Source organism: Mastomys coucha, unplaced genomic scaffold (assembly GCF_008632895.1).
Source record: "Mastomys coucha isolate ucsf_1 unplaced genomic scaffold, UCSF_Mcou_1 pScaffold7, whole genome shotgun sequence".
NCBI lineage: Eukaryota > Metazoa > Chordata > Mammalia > Rodentia > Muridae > Mastomys > Mastomys coucha.
Window position 1 is genome coordinate 103877422 of NW_022196913.1, and position 16736 is coordinate 103894157.

General features: G+C 41.6%; 1 protein-coding gene across 2 annotated transcripts in view; it reads right to left on the reverse strand.

The window, feature by feature from the left end:
• Positions 1-2547: 2547 nt before the first annotated feature.
• The window catches only part of Oc90 (otoconin 90), a 43973-nt gene continuing 29784 nt past the window's right edge, over positions 2548-16736 (reverse strand). For both annotated transcript variants that reach the window (XM_031358418.1, XM_031358417.1), the window contains 5 exons: positions 14993-15046; positions 13722-13838; positions 12674-12845; positions 5171-5277; positions 2548-3036 (listed from right to left, as the gene is read on the reverse strand). In XM_031358418.1, coding sequence (XP_031214278.1) covers positions 2750-3036; positions 5171-5277; positions 12674-12845; positions 13722-13838; positions 14993-15046 — 737 coding nt within the window. In that variant the 3' untranslated portion in view covers positions 2548-2749. The remainder of the gene's footprint in view (positions 3037-5170; positions 5278-12673; positions 12846-13721; positions 13839-14992; positions 15047-16736) is intronic.

Here is a 16736-nt window from a genome sequence, read left to right on the forward strand (position 1 = left end):
TTATGTATAAGTGCATTTTTATTATAGCATTATGTATGTAGAATTAAACTTCTTCAACAGTCAAGTTATTCAGGTAGATTCTTTTCCATATATGAGAGAATCATCAGAACCATAACTTATGAGCGTGAAGAGAACCTAGATTAAGCCTACTGGGTGCCTTATCTAGGAAAGGCTAAAGGCATGCAAGTAAGTTTTCTGGAGATGGCCCACTGCTTTTGCAAGGCTGCAATAGGTAAGCTCTGAATTGCAGATCCTTCAAAGATTTCATCCCAGGATTGCTTCTTAGTACTGATACGCATTTCCTGGCATAGTCTAATGGTTCCTGGGCATTAGCCCACCCTATTGGACAGATTTCCTGAAGATCAAAATAAAGATGAACTTTCTTGAATTAATGCTATTTAGATGAATTAATGATTTTATAGAATTCCTGATTTGATTCAAATAATTTTAGGAAGAACATTTTATGAGATGGTTTTAGTTGGTTTTCCAGAAAAATATAAAATTAGAATCAAAAATAGAATATACCCATTCCTCATAGAATTCTAAGTGAAGACTACATAATAAGGACTACAATGAGCTTTTACAATATCACTAAATAGGGAAATAGGCTTAGGACAAATTTGTGATCAAGGGAAAATATTCTAGGTCAAGTCTAAGGATGAAGCCACGGGTGTACAGTTTGATTAACCTAGGCCATGTGAAACTTGCTTTGAAGTTATAATGAGCTTATAGAATGAAACACTATTTTGAACTTAATATCAACATCCTTCTGTAACTTCCCTCTTCTGGTTCACAAAGACTTAGCAAGTCCATGCCTCTCACTTGGCCAGTGAGAAGTCCTTAAACAACAGAAATAGAAACTTAACATTTATTAGCACAAACTAGCAAGAAAGTTACAGAGAAAAGAAAGCAGCACTTTGGCACAGACGTAAGAAAGAGTTTTTCCAGAGGTTATCAGCTTCTGGCCCCCTAAACAGTAAGAGACAGTTATAAAGACATAGATCATCAGTCTTTGCCTTCATCAACTCAGTGCCACTTCAGTACTTACGGTGCCTTTGTAAGTTCAGAAAGGTCCCTGGTACCTCATAGTTGCCATCTTCTTGTTAACCCTGGTGACTTTTCCTCACTACATACACTGCCCTGCTCCATAAATTACAGAAAGCTTCTCAACAAAAGCAGCCGTTGTCTAGTACCTCATGCCACCCTGGGCTTAGTCTACCTTGCAGAACTCCCCTGCCAGCAGTAGTTCATGGGTTTCTTATGACAGGGACAGGAGATTGGCTTCTGGTTCAAATCCAACCCAAGCTCTGGCTAAGCAGTCATAGATAAGTGATTGATCATTCATCTGTGAAGTGAAAACAGTGAGGTCTGCCCTCACAGCCTAGCTGAGAGGTGAGTGAACCACTGTATCCTGCCTGCATTACAGGATAAGCCTCTGGTAAATATTAATGTCAATCTTCCTTGGGGTCTAGTGTTCTCTGAAACTACTTCCAAAAGTAACATCTGCATATAAGCCTTGTCACAGGCTCTGCCTTGGGAAAACCTAGGCGCTGCCTTCCTAATACAGCACCAGACAGCTGCTGCCTTAGCCCTGTAGTTTTAGGACAGCCTTTCCACATCTCTGACCCTGTTCCAGCTGATACACTGAGAGCACTGTACAAATGCTGCCCCAAGCTTTCCACTATGACTGTGATTCTATCTTTTGTCATCTAGTATGAATTAGTGAAAAGCAAAGCTAGGGTGTGAAGATAAACTGCATTTTGGTTGAGCTGTGTGCAATCATTAGCTTACTCTTGAGCTAGAGATGTGTTGCATCTAGGCTTTCTTATGATGCCTGTGGCAGGTGTATGAGCAGGTTTTCCATTGAGAAGTGATCTTAGAGAACCTTAGCAAGGGGATATACTGTGAAATAGAAGAACAAAGCTAAGTGCCCCATTTTTAGCCATCACTGGTGCCTGAAGAAATCTATCCGGGGCATTCTAGAGAGACTCGGCTCCCTACTTAAGACATGAAAGTCAAGAAAGCATTTCCCTTTTGATGTTTGCTCATGAGCAAGGGTGGCTCTCTAGCATTTTCTAATACCTGGATACCATGTTTGTGAGTGCTGATATGTTGCCCAAAACCCCTTACTGCCAGAGGTCACCTCAGATCTCAGAAACTGCAGGAAGTTTGCCCTACAGAAGTGGTCCTCGTAAGTATAATGTGGGGATTAGAGGATGTGAAGTCAGGCAAGGGTTTTAGTAATCTTCATTTATAAGAAAATGCCTAGGGCCAAGGATAGTGATGGTTTCCCATAGTGGTGGCTATGCCTCATGGTTGTACTCTTAACAAAGTGTATCTGATCATACAGAAGCACTGTCGTCTTCATCAGTGGCCCAGTGACAAACATGGGCAGCCATACTCCCTTACTTTCTAACAGAGAAAAGTAGCTTTTAGAGCTTAGGAAATAAAGCGCTTTCTCCATTTGTTCCTGTCTTTGCACCTTTGCAAGCCACTCAAGCACCCATCCATCTATCCACAGAGACAGCTCTTAGGCACGACACAAGCCATGTGGCATGGAGACTTTATTGAGCTTCCATAAAGAACTACAGGAAGAAGGGAAGGGCTGTTATCTGCATTCATTTTCCAGACACATGTATCTCTGCTGACAAGTTTCAGGAGGCTCCCTTGGAGATCCTGCTAAGGCTCCTATGGATGGGACTGAGGGCCAAAGAGATCAGACAGCTTAGAACTCCTGGCACACAGCATCTTATCTTCTACTGAGGGGCCTGGCCTCCAAGGGACCAGGAGGCTTTTCCAGAAATCTTAGGCGTTCCATCTTAGATGCAGCTTCCTCACTATTCTCCTCAGAACTGGAGTCCACAGAAGAGGCCAAGGTTCCTACGAGCATGACATCCTCACAGGACACTGGCTCACCTTGGCACTCAGGTCGGTCTGGTGACTTGAGACTTTGGTTAAAGAAGGCAGAGGCCATGCACTCGGCTGCCATCTGGTCACAGGCGCATAATAGCTTCTCACACAGGCTCTGCCCCACACCTTAGCAAGAGCAGAGGAGCAGATTTGAGACACCAAGTAGGGCACATAAAGCCACTTGTCCAAACCCCATTCATTCGCCCCATTCCTGACCCCATCTCTCATAGTTCCTCTGGTGGCTTGTAATGTTTCTAGTGGTCTAGTCTGTTCCTTCTGCTAGAAAGTAGCCCTTTGTGTTTTTCATCTGAGGCTCTCCAGATTCACCTTGCACCTCATCACACTTTCTGCCTCACTTCTTGTTTTTAAGCTTCAGAATACTCCAGAGTACTGTGGAAAATGCCCGTGCCATTTCAGAACCTGTTAGCCTCCTGTCAATCTCACCACCTCTCCTGACCTCCTCCCGAGTCTCTGTTGTGAGCAATTTGAGGCAAGGGCCACACACATTTATTATTGTTACAGTTTGAATCTTAAATGGCTTCCGAAGGCTGTGCTAAAGTCCTGGTTTCAAGCTTTGGGATTTAGGATGATTAGATCCTAAAGGCTCTGACCGTGTAAGTGAATTAACACATTGATGGATTTGTAATTGAATGGCATTAGGTGATATGAACAAGCAGTGGGGGTAAGTGGAGAAAATAGGTCATGGTATGAATGGTAGTTTGAATAGGTATGGCCCCATAGACTCATGTTTGAATGCTCAACTCATGGGGAGTGGCACTATTAGGAGGTGTGGCCTTGTTGGAGTAGGTGTGGCCTTGTTGGAAGAAAGGTATCAATGTGGGGGCAGGATTGGAAGTCTCCTAAGCTCAAGCTCTGCCCAGTGTGGGAGACAGTTTTCCCTATGCTGCCTGTGGATCAAGATATAGAACTCTCAGCTCTTCCAGCACCATGGCTGCCTGCTGGCTGCAACGTTTCCTGCCATGATCATAATGGATTGACCCTCTAAAACTGTAAGCTAGCCTCAAATGTTTTCCTTTATAAAAGTTGTCTTGGTCATAGTGACTCTTCATAACAAAAAACTGAGTCTCTGTCTCTGTCTGTCTGTCTGTCTGTCTCTCTGTGTGTGTGTGTGTGTGTGTGCGCGCGCGCGCGTGCGCGCAGACTCTCCTCTATAAGAGTATATTTCATCCTGGCCTACCTGACCTCCATCCATTCATCTCCCCACCATTTTTCAGCCTCCATGAAGAGAGCAACTTTGCCATGGTGTTCTACCTCTTAGCAATAGGGCCATTATGACATAGACTGAACCCATAAGCCAAACTACATATGTTTTTGTTAAATGTTGATGATTCTCAGATGTTTCATCAGAGTTATTTCCATAGTCCCAAACAAAGGTTTATTGGTGAAGTGGAAAGCTGAATCAGTAAGTGAGCGAATTGCAGGTAAGCATTCCCATTAATTATGGCACAAGCAGTGTCATGGAGATCTATGGATGCTCTGCATGGCATGTACAATCGGCAAGGAAGACAATAGACCCATCCAGTTGTTTCCCCGGTTAAAAATAGGGAGAAAACTTTGTAGAGCACTTGTGAAGCTCCACAGGAATCCTTTCCTTCTGAGATACAGAGCAGCCTAGGAGAAGCACATTTACTGCTGAGCAAAGTGTCCTTAGGAGCCAGTTCTAAGGGTACTTTGTCATGTGCTCAGGGCTGATGCTTACAGAGGTGGGATACATTGTTTCTGTGGGATACATGATGGCAAGTGGAGCTGTATGCTAGGCCCACCATCAGCTAGAGCCCATCCATCCCTCTCCTCCATGATATTCTTTAGATAATCAAATCTGGAACAGGGTCTATTTATTAGGAGAAGGTAGAGTACTTTAAAACCCACTGGATAACTTAAAAGGAGGTTCCAGGTCTGAGGCAATGCTATTTCCCTGCCTAGATCTCCATTCTCCCACTTCCTTCTGCCTGTCTGATGGTATCATTTGCTTCCTGTGTAAAGTAAAAAAGGCAGTGGAGTTGCTGCCTAGGACTGGTTTGAGGATTCAGTGTGCCTTTTAAGGGCTTAGAACCACGCACAGCATGGGCTCAATTACTGAGACCAATTAGGTTTGACTCTTAGGGTGGCTGGCTCTGGAAAGGGATGAAAGTGCATGACTTAAAGTAATAAAATAATGAGACTGTGGTACAGATGAAGGTGTGCTCCAGCCAAGATGCAGACACAAAACATAAGGACTCTAGACAGCCACTCCACTTACATTTGGGCTTGTGGTCTTCACATACTGCAGATGACCGAGAAAGGCTTCCGTGGAGGCAGCCCAGCTGTCTCATCTGTTCCAAACAGCAGTGATGGGACAAACAGCACCTAAGACCAAGGAAGCCTTTTGTTTACTAGAGTTCCCCATGGCTCATGGCCTTTTCATCTCTACACTGCATGGGGTGCTACAATTTGCCAAGGGCTCTTTTGTCAGAGTATGTGAGACTGGCTACTACATTCCTCAAAGGCTGTTGAGGTTGTGTACAGCATCAGGAAGCTGCCCCTGACAGAGCATTCTCCCCATTGTGTATACCTGAATTTCTACATTTTTCTTTTCTTTTACTATGACTCTTGATGGCAAATCCACTTGTCACCATACAAGTCAGAATGAAGGGTTTTTCAAGAAGGGTGCCTCTTTAGTTTGCACAAATGTCCACGACAATACAGTGACCCATCTACATCCAACTTTCTGTATAATAAAACACTTAGTTATACATATATAGGTCACCTCTTTGACTCTCTTCCTAGAAGAACATGGGGGCCATGAAGATCTGCATTCAACAAAGGTTCCAGCATAAAGCAGGGCCCCAGTAAACAGAAGTAAATGAGTCACTGTCTTGTATTTAGGTCCAGCTATCTGGCCCGACATACCAGGATCTTCAGTGTTCTCCTTGGCCAGATGTCTGTGGAACACTTGTGAAGGTGCCAGTCAATAGATACCTATGATTATTCCATAGTGCTCCATTTTTAGCTGTCTACAGATCTTTAAAATCCAGTGTATTTCCTTCTGATCTGCACCAGTCTACCTTGTGCTCAAACTCAGCCGCCATTCCCACAGAGCCTGGAGGAGGCTCCACTCCCAGGCACCCTAGCATGCCCAGGATCTTAGGATCCCACGATCCCAGGAGCTTGGTCACACCAGGATCTCAGGGTCACAGAGGCAGCTTGACACCCAGGATCTCTGACACACCCAGGATGTCAGGAAATTCACGACAAAATGAGAAGACCAAACCTAAAGATAATAGGTATAGAAGAGAGTGAAGATTTCCAACTTAATGGGCCAGTAAATATCTTCAACAAAATTTTAGAAGAAAACTTCCCTAACCTAAAGAAAGAGATGCCCATGAACCTACAAGAAGCCTACAGAACTCCAAATAGGCTAGACCAGAGAAGAAATTCCTTCTGTCACACAATAATCAAAACAACAAATGCATTAAAGAAAGAAAGTATTAAAAACCATAATGGAAAAAGGTCAAGTAACATATAAAGGCAGCCCTATCAGAATTACACCAGACTTCTTACACCAGAAGTCTTATACCAAAGACTTTGAAAGCCAGAAGATCCTGGGCAGATGTTATACAGACCCTACAAGAACACAAATGCCAGCCCAGACTACTATACCCAGCAAAACTCTCAATTACCATAGATGAAGAAAACAAGAATCTCCATGACAGAACCAAATTTACACAATATCTTTCCACAAATCCAGCCATACAAGGGATAATATATGGAAAACACCAACACATGAAGGGAAACTACCCCCTAGAAAAAGCAAGGAATCCAAAAGAAGATAGACATACAAACATCATGCCACCTCTAACAACAAAAATAACATGGAATAACAATCACTTTTCCTTAATATCTCTTAACATCAACAGACTCAATTCTCCAATAAAAAGACATAGACTAACAGACTGGATATGTAAACAGGACCCAGCATTTTGCTGCATATAGGAAATGCACCTTAGTGACAAAGACAGACACTACCTCAGAGTAAAAGGTTGGAATACAATTCCTCAAGCAAATGGTCCCAAGAAACAAGCTGGAGTAGCCATTCTAATATCAAATAAAATTGACTTTCAACCAAAGTTATCAAAAAGAATAAGGAAGGACACTTCATAGTGGTCAAAAGAAAAATCTACCGAGATGAACTCTGAATTCTGAACATCTATCCAAATGCAAAGGGACCAATATTCATAAAATAAATTTTACTAAAGCTCAAAGCACACATCACACCCCATACAATAATAGTGGAAGACATTAACACCCCACTCTCAGCAATGGACAGATCATGGAAACAGAACCTAATCAGAGACAGTAAAACTCACAAAAGTGATAAACCAAATGGATCTAACATATTTATAGAACAATTCATACTAAAGCAAAAAGATATACATTCTTCTCAGCACCATAGGGTACCTTCTCAAAAATTGACCATATAATTGGCCACAGAACAAGCATCAACAGATACAAGAAGATTGAAATAATCCCATGCACTCTACCAGATCACCATGGATTAAGGCTGGTCTTAAATTCCAACAAAAACAATGGAAAACACATACCATATGGAAACTGAACAATGCTCTACTCAATGATAACTTGGTCAAGGGAGAAATAAATAAGGACTTTTTAGAATTTAATGAAAATGAAGACATACCAAAACATATGGGACACAATGATATCAGTAATAAGAGGAAAACTCATATCCCTAAATGCCTCCAAAAAGAAACTAGAGAGAGCTTACACTAGCAGCTTGACAGCACACCTGAAAGCTCTAGAACAAAATAGAAGCAAATACACCCAAGAGGAGTAGAAGGCAGGAAAGATCAAACTCAGGGCTGAAATCAACCAAATAGAAACAAAAAGAACTATACAAAGAATAAAACCAGGAGCCAATACTTTTAGAAAATCAACAAGATAGATAAATCCTTAGACTAACCAGCAGGCACAGAAAGAGTATCCAAATTAATAAAATCAGAAATGAAAGGGGAGACATAACAATGAAAACCATGTAAATTCAAAAAATCATCAAAGCCTACTACAAAAGTTTATACTCAACTAAATTGGGAAATCTGGATGAAATAGACAATTTTCTAGACACATACAAGGTGCCAAAGTTAGGATCAGATAAAACATCTAAACAGTTCCACAACCCCTAAAGAAATAGAAGCAGTCATTAATAGTCTCCCAACCAAAAAAAAAGCCCAGGATGAGATATGTTCAGTGGAGAATTCTATCAGAACTCTAAGAATACCTAATAACAATACTCTTCAAACTATTCCACAAAATAGAAACAGAAGGTACACTATCCCATTTATTCTATGAAGCCACAATTACGCTTATACCAAAACCACACAAAGGCCAATTGAAGAAGGACCAATCTCCCTTATGAACATTGATACAGAAATATTCAATAAAATTCTTGCCAATTGAATCCAAGAACACATCAAACAATCATTCCCCATGATCAAGTAGGCTTCATCCCAGGGATGCAGGGATAGTTCAATATACAGAAATCTATCAGCATAATCCATTACATAAGTAAACTTAAAGAAAAAAAAACCACATGATCATTTCATTAGACACTGAAAAATCACTCGAAAAAATTCAGCATCCTCTCATGTTAAAAGTCTTGGAAAGATCAGGAATTCAAGGCCCATACCTAAACATAGTAAAAACAGTATACAGCAAACCAATAGCCAACATCAAACTAAATGGAGAGAAACTTGAAACAATCCCACTAAAATCAGGGACTAGGCAACGCTGCTCACTCTCTCCCTACCTATTCAACAGAGTACTCGAATTTCTAGCAAGGGCAATTAGACAATAAGAGAAGGTCAAAGGGATACAAATTGGAAAAGGAGAAGTCAAAATATCACTATTTGCAGATGATATGATAATACATTTAAGAAAGGCAAAAAATTCCACCAGAGAACTCCTAAACCTGATAAAGAACTTCAGCACAGTGGCTGGATATAAAATTAACTCAAATAAATCAATAGCATTCCTCTACTCAAAGGATAAACAGGCAGAGAAAGAAATAAGGGAAATGACACCCTTCACAATAGCCACAAATAATATTACATATCTTGGTGTGACTCTAATCAAGCAAGTGAAAGTTCTATATGATAAGAACTTCAAGCCTCTGAAGAAAGAAATCGAAGATCTCAGAAGATGGAAAGATCTCCCATGCTCATGGACTGACAGGATTAATATAGTAAAAGTGGCCATCCTGCCAAAAGCAATCTACAGATTCAATGCAATCCCCATCAAAATTCGAACTCAATTCTTCATAGAGTTAGAAAGAGACATGCCCAAATTCCTTTGGAATAACAAAAAACCCAGGATAGCAAAAACTATTCTCAACAATAAAAGAACTTCTGGTAGAATCACCATCCCTGACCTCAAGTTGTATTACAGAGCAATGGGCACAGGGGAAAAATTCCTGAACAGAACACAAATGGCTTCTGCTGTAAGATCAAGAATCGACAAATGGGACCTCATAAAATTACAAAGCTTCTGTAAGGCAAAGGGCACTGTCAATAAGACAAAACAGCAACCAACAGATTGGGAAAAGATCCTTACCAGTCCTAGATTCAATAGAGTGCTAATATCCAATATATACAAAGAACTCAACAAGTTAGGCTCCAGAGAACCAAATAACCCTATTAAAAATGTGGTATAGAGCTAAACAAAGAATTCTCAACTGAGAAATACCAAATGGCTGAGAAGCATGTAAAGAAATGTTTAACATTCTTAGTAATCAGAGAAATGCAAATCAAAATAACCCCGAGATTCTACCTTACACCAGTCAGAATGGCTAAGATCAAAAACGCAGGTGACAGCAGATGCTGGCGAGGATGTGGAGAAAGAGGAACACTCCTCCATTGCTGGTGGGATTGCAAGCTGGTACAACTACTCTGGAAATCAGTTTGGCGGTTCCTCAGAAAATTGGACATATTATTACCTGAGGACCCAGCTATACCACTCCAGAAGATGGTCCAACATGTAATAAGGATGCATGCTCCGCTATGTTCATAGCAGCCTTATTTATAATAGCCAGAAGTTGGAAATAACCCAGATGTCCTTCAACAGAAGAATGGATACAGAAAATGTGGTACATTTACACAATGGACTACTACTCAACTATTGAAAATGATTAATTCATGAAATTCTTAGGCAAATGGATAGAACTAGAAAATATCACCCTGAGTGAGATAACCCAATCGCAAAAGAAAACACATGGTATGCACTCACTGATAAGTGGATATTAGTCCAAAAGCTCCAAATAACCAGGATACAATTAACAGACCACATGAAGCTCAATTAGAAGGAGGACCAAATTGTGGGTGCTTCGGTCCTTCTTAGAAGGAGAATACTCACAAAGAAAAATACTCAAAGAGCAAATATGGAGATAAAATATAGAGCAGAGACTAAATAAAGCAAAGGCCACCAAAGGACTATCCCACCTGGAGATAGTCACCAAGCCCAGACACTTTTGTGGATGCCAAGAAGTATATACTGAAAGGAGCCTGATATGGCTGTCTCCTGAGAGGCCCTGCCAGAGTCTTACAAATACAGAGGCAGATGTTAGCAGCCAATCATTGGACTGAGCACAGGGTCCCTAATAGAGGAGTTAGAGAAGTGACTGAAGGAGTTGAGGGGGTTTGAAACCCCATGGGAAGAACAACAGTATCAACTAACCAGACCCTCCCAAACACATGGCTCCAGCTGCATATGTAGCAGAGGATGGCCTTGTCATGCACCAATGGAAGGAAAGGTCATTGGTCCTATGAAGGCTCAATAGATGCCCCAGGGAAGGTGGGAGTGGGTAGGTGGGTGGAAGAACACCCTCATAGAAGCAGGGAGAGGAAGGATGTGATAGGATGTTTCTGGCAGGGAGGGAAATCGGGAAAGGGGATAACATTTGAAATGTAAATAAAGAATATCCTATAAAAATTTAAAAATTAAAAATTAAAAATTAAAAAAGAAGATGAGAAGTTAAGAAGGAGGAGGAGGAAGAGGAAGAAAATTCCACTGGGTAGCTAAGAGGAGGTTTCAGGTCTAAGTCAACCCTGTTTTCCAGCCCATACCCCAACTTTCCCACTTCCTTCTACCATTTGCATAGGTAGCTCCCTCTGTGAAGTAAGAGTATTGGAGCTGCCTCCTTGTATTGGTGAGGATTAATTAACTCTGCCTTTCAAGCACTTCCTCCTGGAGCCCACGCCCCAAGCAAGGAGGACCAGACTTGTAACCTGTTCTGAGCCACATAGCAGTTTTGCCAATGTTGTTGCCAGGAAGAATAACCCTACCTCACACACTCACCAACAGTTCCCAATAGCTGAGGTCAATGTCTGACCCATTTTCCACTGCCACTACAGAGGAGCCATGCTGCCTTACATGTGTATTTTCCAGGGCAGCAGGGGTGGGGTGGGAAATGGTTGGAAAATGGGATGGAAACAGTGGTTGCAATCTAAAGTCAGTGTCATTAGGAATCGTAAGTGATCAACCTCTTCATGCAAATTACCTGTTTGTGGCTTACACAATACATGGCAGTGAGATTATGTTCTTGCAGAACATGACATCCGTGTGCCAAACTGCCATTCAGAGTTTTCATCTGGACCTTTTGGGTTTTAATTTTTTCCTGTAGATGTCAGAAAGTCATGCCAACTTATTTTCCTAACCACTCAAATTTCATATTTTGATGAAATACGGTCAGGGATTAGAAGGCACCACCAAAATTGCCCCAATTTTTTGCATGAGACTTAATAGGCAGTAGAGGCTGCTGCTGGCTACCCCCTGTCTTTGTTATCTCACTGAAGAGTTCCAGATACTTGGGAATCTCAACACTATTCAAGCTCTGTCTGTCATGGAGGACAGAGGGCATGCTGTGGAATCTCATTATATATATATAATAATTGATGCTGCTGCAGCTTTAACAGCTACAATTAAAATTTCAGTAGGGTCATCTTGTGATAAGTTTTTTAGGGATTGGCCCTCGATTTCCTTCACTGAAAAGCCTGAATGACTGTACAGTAGAGAAAGAGGAGCAATCTTAGTGGTAAATGCTAAATGGGGTAGTGGGTAGATGGGTAGATGGGTGGATAAGTAGATGATGAGTGGATGGTGGATGATGGGTAGATGAGCAAACTAGTAATCAATCTTCCAGATCCTATTAATTATGCTCTTGGAATATCCTTTCTACTCAGGGTGAATCCCATGCAATTACTTACATACAAAACTGCCCCCAGAGATGTGTGTAGAATGTGTATGTATGTGAATGGATGTGTATATGAAGTCAAGGAAATTCTCTGAAAAGTGGTGGTTATAAAATTTAGCAAATACACTTAAAAGTTGTTAATAAGTTAAACATTGCCTTCTTCTGAGTTAACCAAATGCATACCTCTATTCTCTATGTGGCCTATTGCATAAGAGGTCAGTCTAGAATCACTCAAAATATGTGAGCAAGCCAGCCTCAGTGTGTGGTTATAATTAAACATCAAGAGATCTGACCTAGCCTGACTTGTCTCTTTATTAGAGGAATACCTAACCTCAGCTCTTCATTAGGAAAGTTGGTCTGTTATGTTATCATGCCAACCTAAGTGAGATCAGATGTCCATAGCCCATTCCTTGAGAGACTGATGTAAAGCCCAATACAGATGAGGGTCCTTACAAATATTAGCAACCTCATTTGCCATCTGTCCCCACCCTTCTCCATCCATACCTATCCAGGGTGTCACTTGGCTCTCCTCTTCCTTCTCTTCCACAGTAGCAGCCATAAGTTTCATATTCCTCTGGGCAGTGGGATGTTAAACAGAAGAGCATCTCTCCAAGCTGCAGCATGGCCTTCATGCTGTCCCCGTCACCCAGATACAGGAAGGCCAATCTGTCACAGGCTGGTTAAGAACATAGACTCTCAGGAGAGATAGGGCCGACTTCCAAAGAAGAGTAGTGTTCCACATTGCATAAGAACTACTTTAGAAGGACCCTGAATCATCACTCTCGTGTGCCTTGTTCTCTTTGTTTCAGAGAACAACTCTTCTTCAGTTTCTGATATTCTATTGAATTCCTTATGAAATCTCCATAGAGAATGGGATGTGTTGGACTAAAGATGCTCTGTGGACCACACCTTATTGTTCAGATGAGCCTAACAGCCTACAAGGCCTTAAATTAGCTATCCTCTTAGGCTTTGCAGGCACATCATGTTAGCAAACCTGGTGGCTTTGCATTTTAAGGCTTTGGCTTTTCTCACCCTGCTTCTGTTTCTCTGTCTCTCCTCATACACTTTCTTATCTGCTTGCAACTTTCATATTTATGCTCCACAGCTCTATACTGAAAGCCATTGGAGTCTTTCCCAGATGGGTCTAGGGGCTCTTCCTGGGTCCTTTGGGAAGGCTTCCAAAGGAAGAGAGGCAGGATGATCATTAATACCCACATGTTCCATCTTTCTAGTTAGCCACCCACACACAATGTGCTTTTGGTCAAGATCCTGTATTCTAGGCCAGTAGAAGCATAGTGATGAGAGGACAGAGCCAGGGACAGAAAACCCTAATTCTTGCCCCATCTCAACCTCATAGAAGCTGAGGGGCAAAGGTAATTTTTTTATCCTTGAGCCCCAAAGAGCTTATTATTAAGTTGGGGAGGGTGATACCTTCTATTGCACCAATGGGACATGGCCATAATCTATAAGGTGACTTTAAAAGGCTATGTTAACAGATAGTTTTAGATTCCAAGGATAGGCCACATACTCCTAGATTCTGGCTCTCACCTACCTTTTCCAGTTGTTTCCTGAGAGCCATTGTCAACAGATGATACTTCCAACCTCAATGGTATAATGCCAGCAGAATCATGAGTTGTACCTTTAGCTACATCAATAATCTCTGCAGATCCTGAAATATACAGTTTGATGGTTCAGAGTTATGTGTAGATGAAATCAGAGACATTTGCAGATGAACACGTACATGGTCAAGGCCAAATGCAGACACTTAGAACATAGACATAGAAGAAGAGTGTGCCTGACATTGAGTTTGTAGACATAGAGGAAGATTCTTAGACACTCACAAATTCTACATGAGTATCTCTGAGTTTCTAGACTTAACACTGCCTGGATCCTGGGATAAAAACCATCTGCATGTCAGCTCATGGCTGAGAATGATCTTTCAGTCCTGAAATTGTATTATGTTTACAATTGTACACATACTACAGAACACATCTAGATGCTCAAAGCAAGTAAAGAGGCAAAGAGCAGGATCAAAAACACAAGCTGACACACAGCAAGCAGAGCCCCCACTCTTAAATCCTTGCCCCCTTGACTTTCTTGTTCAAATACTGCAGCTGCTCCTCATCATATTCAAGATTCTGCCAAGGTCCTTCATCCCACTTGCATCCTTTGCTCAGGAAAGCTGCATGGGGCAAGGTGTGGTCATTTGAATGAGAAGGGCTCATATGTTTAAGTACTTGGAATTGTTTGTGGAAGATTAGAAGGTATGGCCTGTAAGAGGAGGTATGTTACTTGGGTCAGGCTTTGAGGTATCAAAAGATTGGCGCCATTTTGAATTAGCCCTGTTTCTTGCTTGCTGTTTGAAATGTGAACTCTTGGCTGCTGCTTCAGCCACATACTACCTGCTGCCTCTACACTGTCATCATGGACTCTAGCCCTCTGAAATTGTAAGCCCCAAATCAACTCTCTCCTATAAGTTTTCTTCACTATGGTGCTTTATCTAAGCAATAGGAAGTTTACTAATACAATAGGCTACTAGAAAATACTTTGAATATTAAAAGTATCTGATTTTACATAATGGAATGACAATTGATTTTAAATGGGAAACTGAATGTAATTTCACAAACACATCTTTACCTGAGACCTTTTCATTGCTTCCTATTAATGTGTCTCTTAATTCAACATTTGTACTTTATGGAGGAATATAGAGACATATTTTTTTCAATTTTATCTTCCATGTAGGGCTTGGTCCAAGGCTCATTTGGAACTCATTTATTTCAGAAGCTTATATATGCCAAGGCAGAGGGAGTTATATGTGCTTACCTGGACTTGATGTGGTCCTAAAAGTGTGTGTATCTTGAAGATCTTGGATAGACTCTGCTCGTAAGAGAAGACAGACAGAATGAGTGTTATTTTTACCCTGTGTGCCTTGGTCTCTGGAGGCATATCTCTGGGCCCAAACTGACCTGACCTGCTCCCACTTTGAGATTTCCTAGGACAGCTGATGTTATTAGGGTCACTAGGGGACCAAAAGGAACCCCCAGACATGCTTGTTGGCAAATGTCCCAGCAGTTTGCAAGATAGGGGGAAATTGTAGAAAAGCTTTAAGACTATGCATTATGCAGAAATTGGAGGGGGAATAATGAAATAAAAGAAAATAATGTATATAAAAAAGCAGCAGGCAGTCCAGGACACTAGAATTGCATGCTGCTGTTGGTTCTAGTAGAGCAGTTGAGCCATGGGTTTTTGCTTTTTAACTCTTACAAAGCTCCTATTGTGTTTCAGATTATATGCCAATACAGAGTTTGTTTTTCTGCCTCACTTTATGGAAGCTCACAAGTAGGGGTCTCCTGTTCACCCCTCTCACTCCTTTTTTTTGAGAGATGAGAAGACAGACGTACAGGAGAGTTAAGCCATTCCTCAAGAATTACAAAGTTAGGTAGTGGTGGGATGAAAAGCCATGCCAGCTGAGTTTGAGACTCAGGCACTGTGCTAAGTTCTGAATTCACTTTCCACTGTACTGTACTGAAGAGAGACAGCAGCTAAATCAGTATAAGGGAAGGGGAGTGCTAACTCCAACTTAGCATACTTGGGAATGAAGACAAAGTATTGTATAGAACTCGGGCTTTGAAGCTGACTCGTGTGAACACAGTTGCCACATCAAGGGAACATCTGGACCATCCTTTGTTGGGGCAGACTGGTCTTTTCAAAGCAAAACCTACCAGCTCAGACCCATGGAGTACTGAACTGACACATCCTGAGTGAGTGACACCACCCTCAGAGTTTCTTTTTCATGTGATAACAAGATTCCTGGGACAAGGGAGAATCCAGAATGTGTGACTGATAACTAATGCCTACACATTGAAGACTGTCAACGAAGGTACTACCCATCAACAACTATCCACTTGCTTATTCATTCTGAGTAACTAGTGAATAATTATTGTCAGTTGTTTACACTCATTGTGGTAGTTTGAATATGCTTGGCCCAGGCAGTAACACTATTAGGAGGTGTGGCCCTTTTGGAGTAGGTATCACCTTGTTGGAATAGGTTTGTCACTGTGAGCCTAGGTTTTAAGACTCTCATCCTAGCTGCCTGGAAGCCAGCCATCTCCTGTTTACCTTTGGAACAAGATGCTGAATACTCAGCTCCTGCTGCACCATGCCTGCCTGGGTGCTGCGGTGCTCCAACCTTGATGATAATGGACTGAACCTCTGAACCTGTAAGCCAGCCCCAGTTAAGTGCTGTCATGGTGTCTGTTCATAACAATAAAACCATAACTAAGACACTCACTAATGAAGAAATGGTTGTAAATCACCACAAGCATGTATGGGAAAGTCAGGTTCACCAACTAAAATTTGGCCTAGATATTTTTTAGCTTTGATGGTCATGCTTGCATTGAATTCAGAGCTGAGACCAGTTCACAATGTATTTCTGGCTGAGTGACAGAAATTTTAAGATTCCAGAGCTTAAGTGTCCTGCATAGTCTGAAAATGGGCACTGTATTTCCCCTGGGACCCTGTACAATAGTAACCACTGAAAAAGAGCACATGGATTTGGGCAGTATCT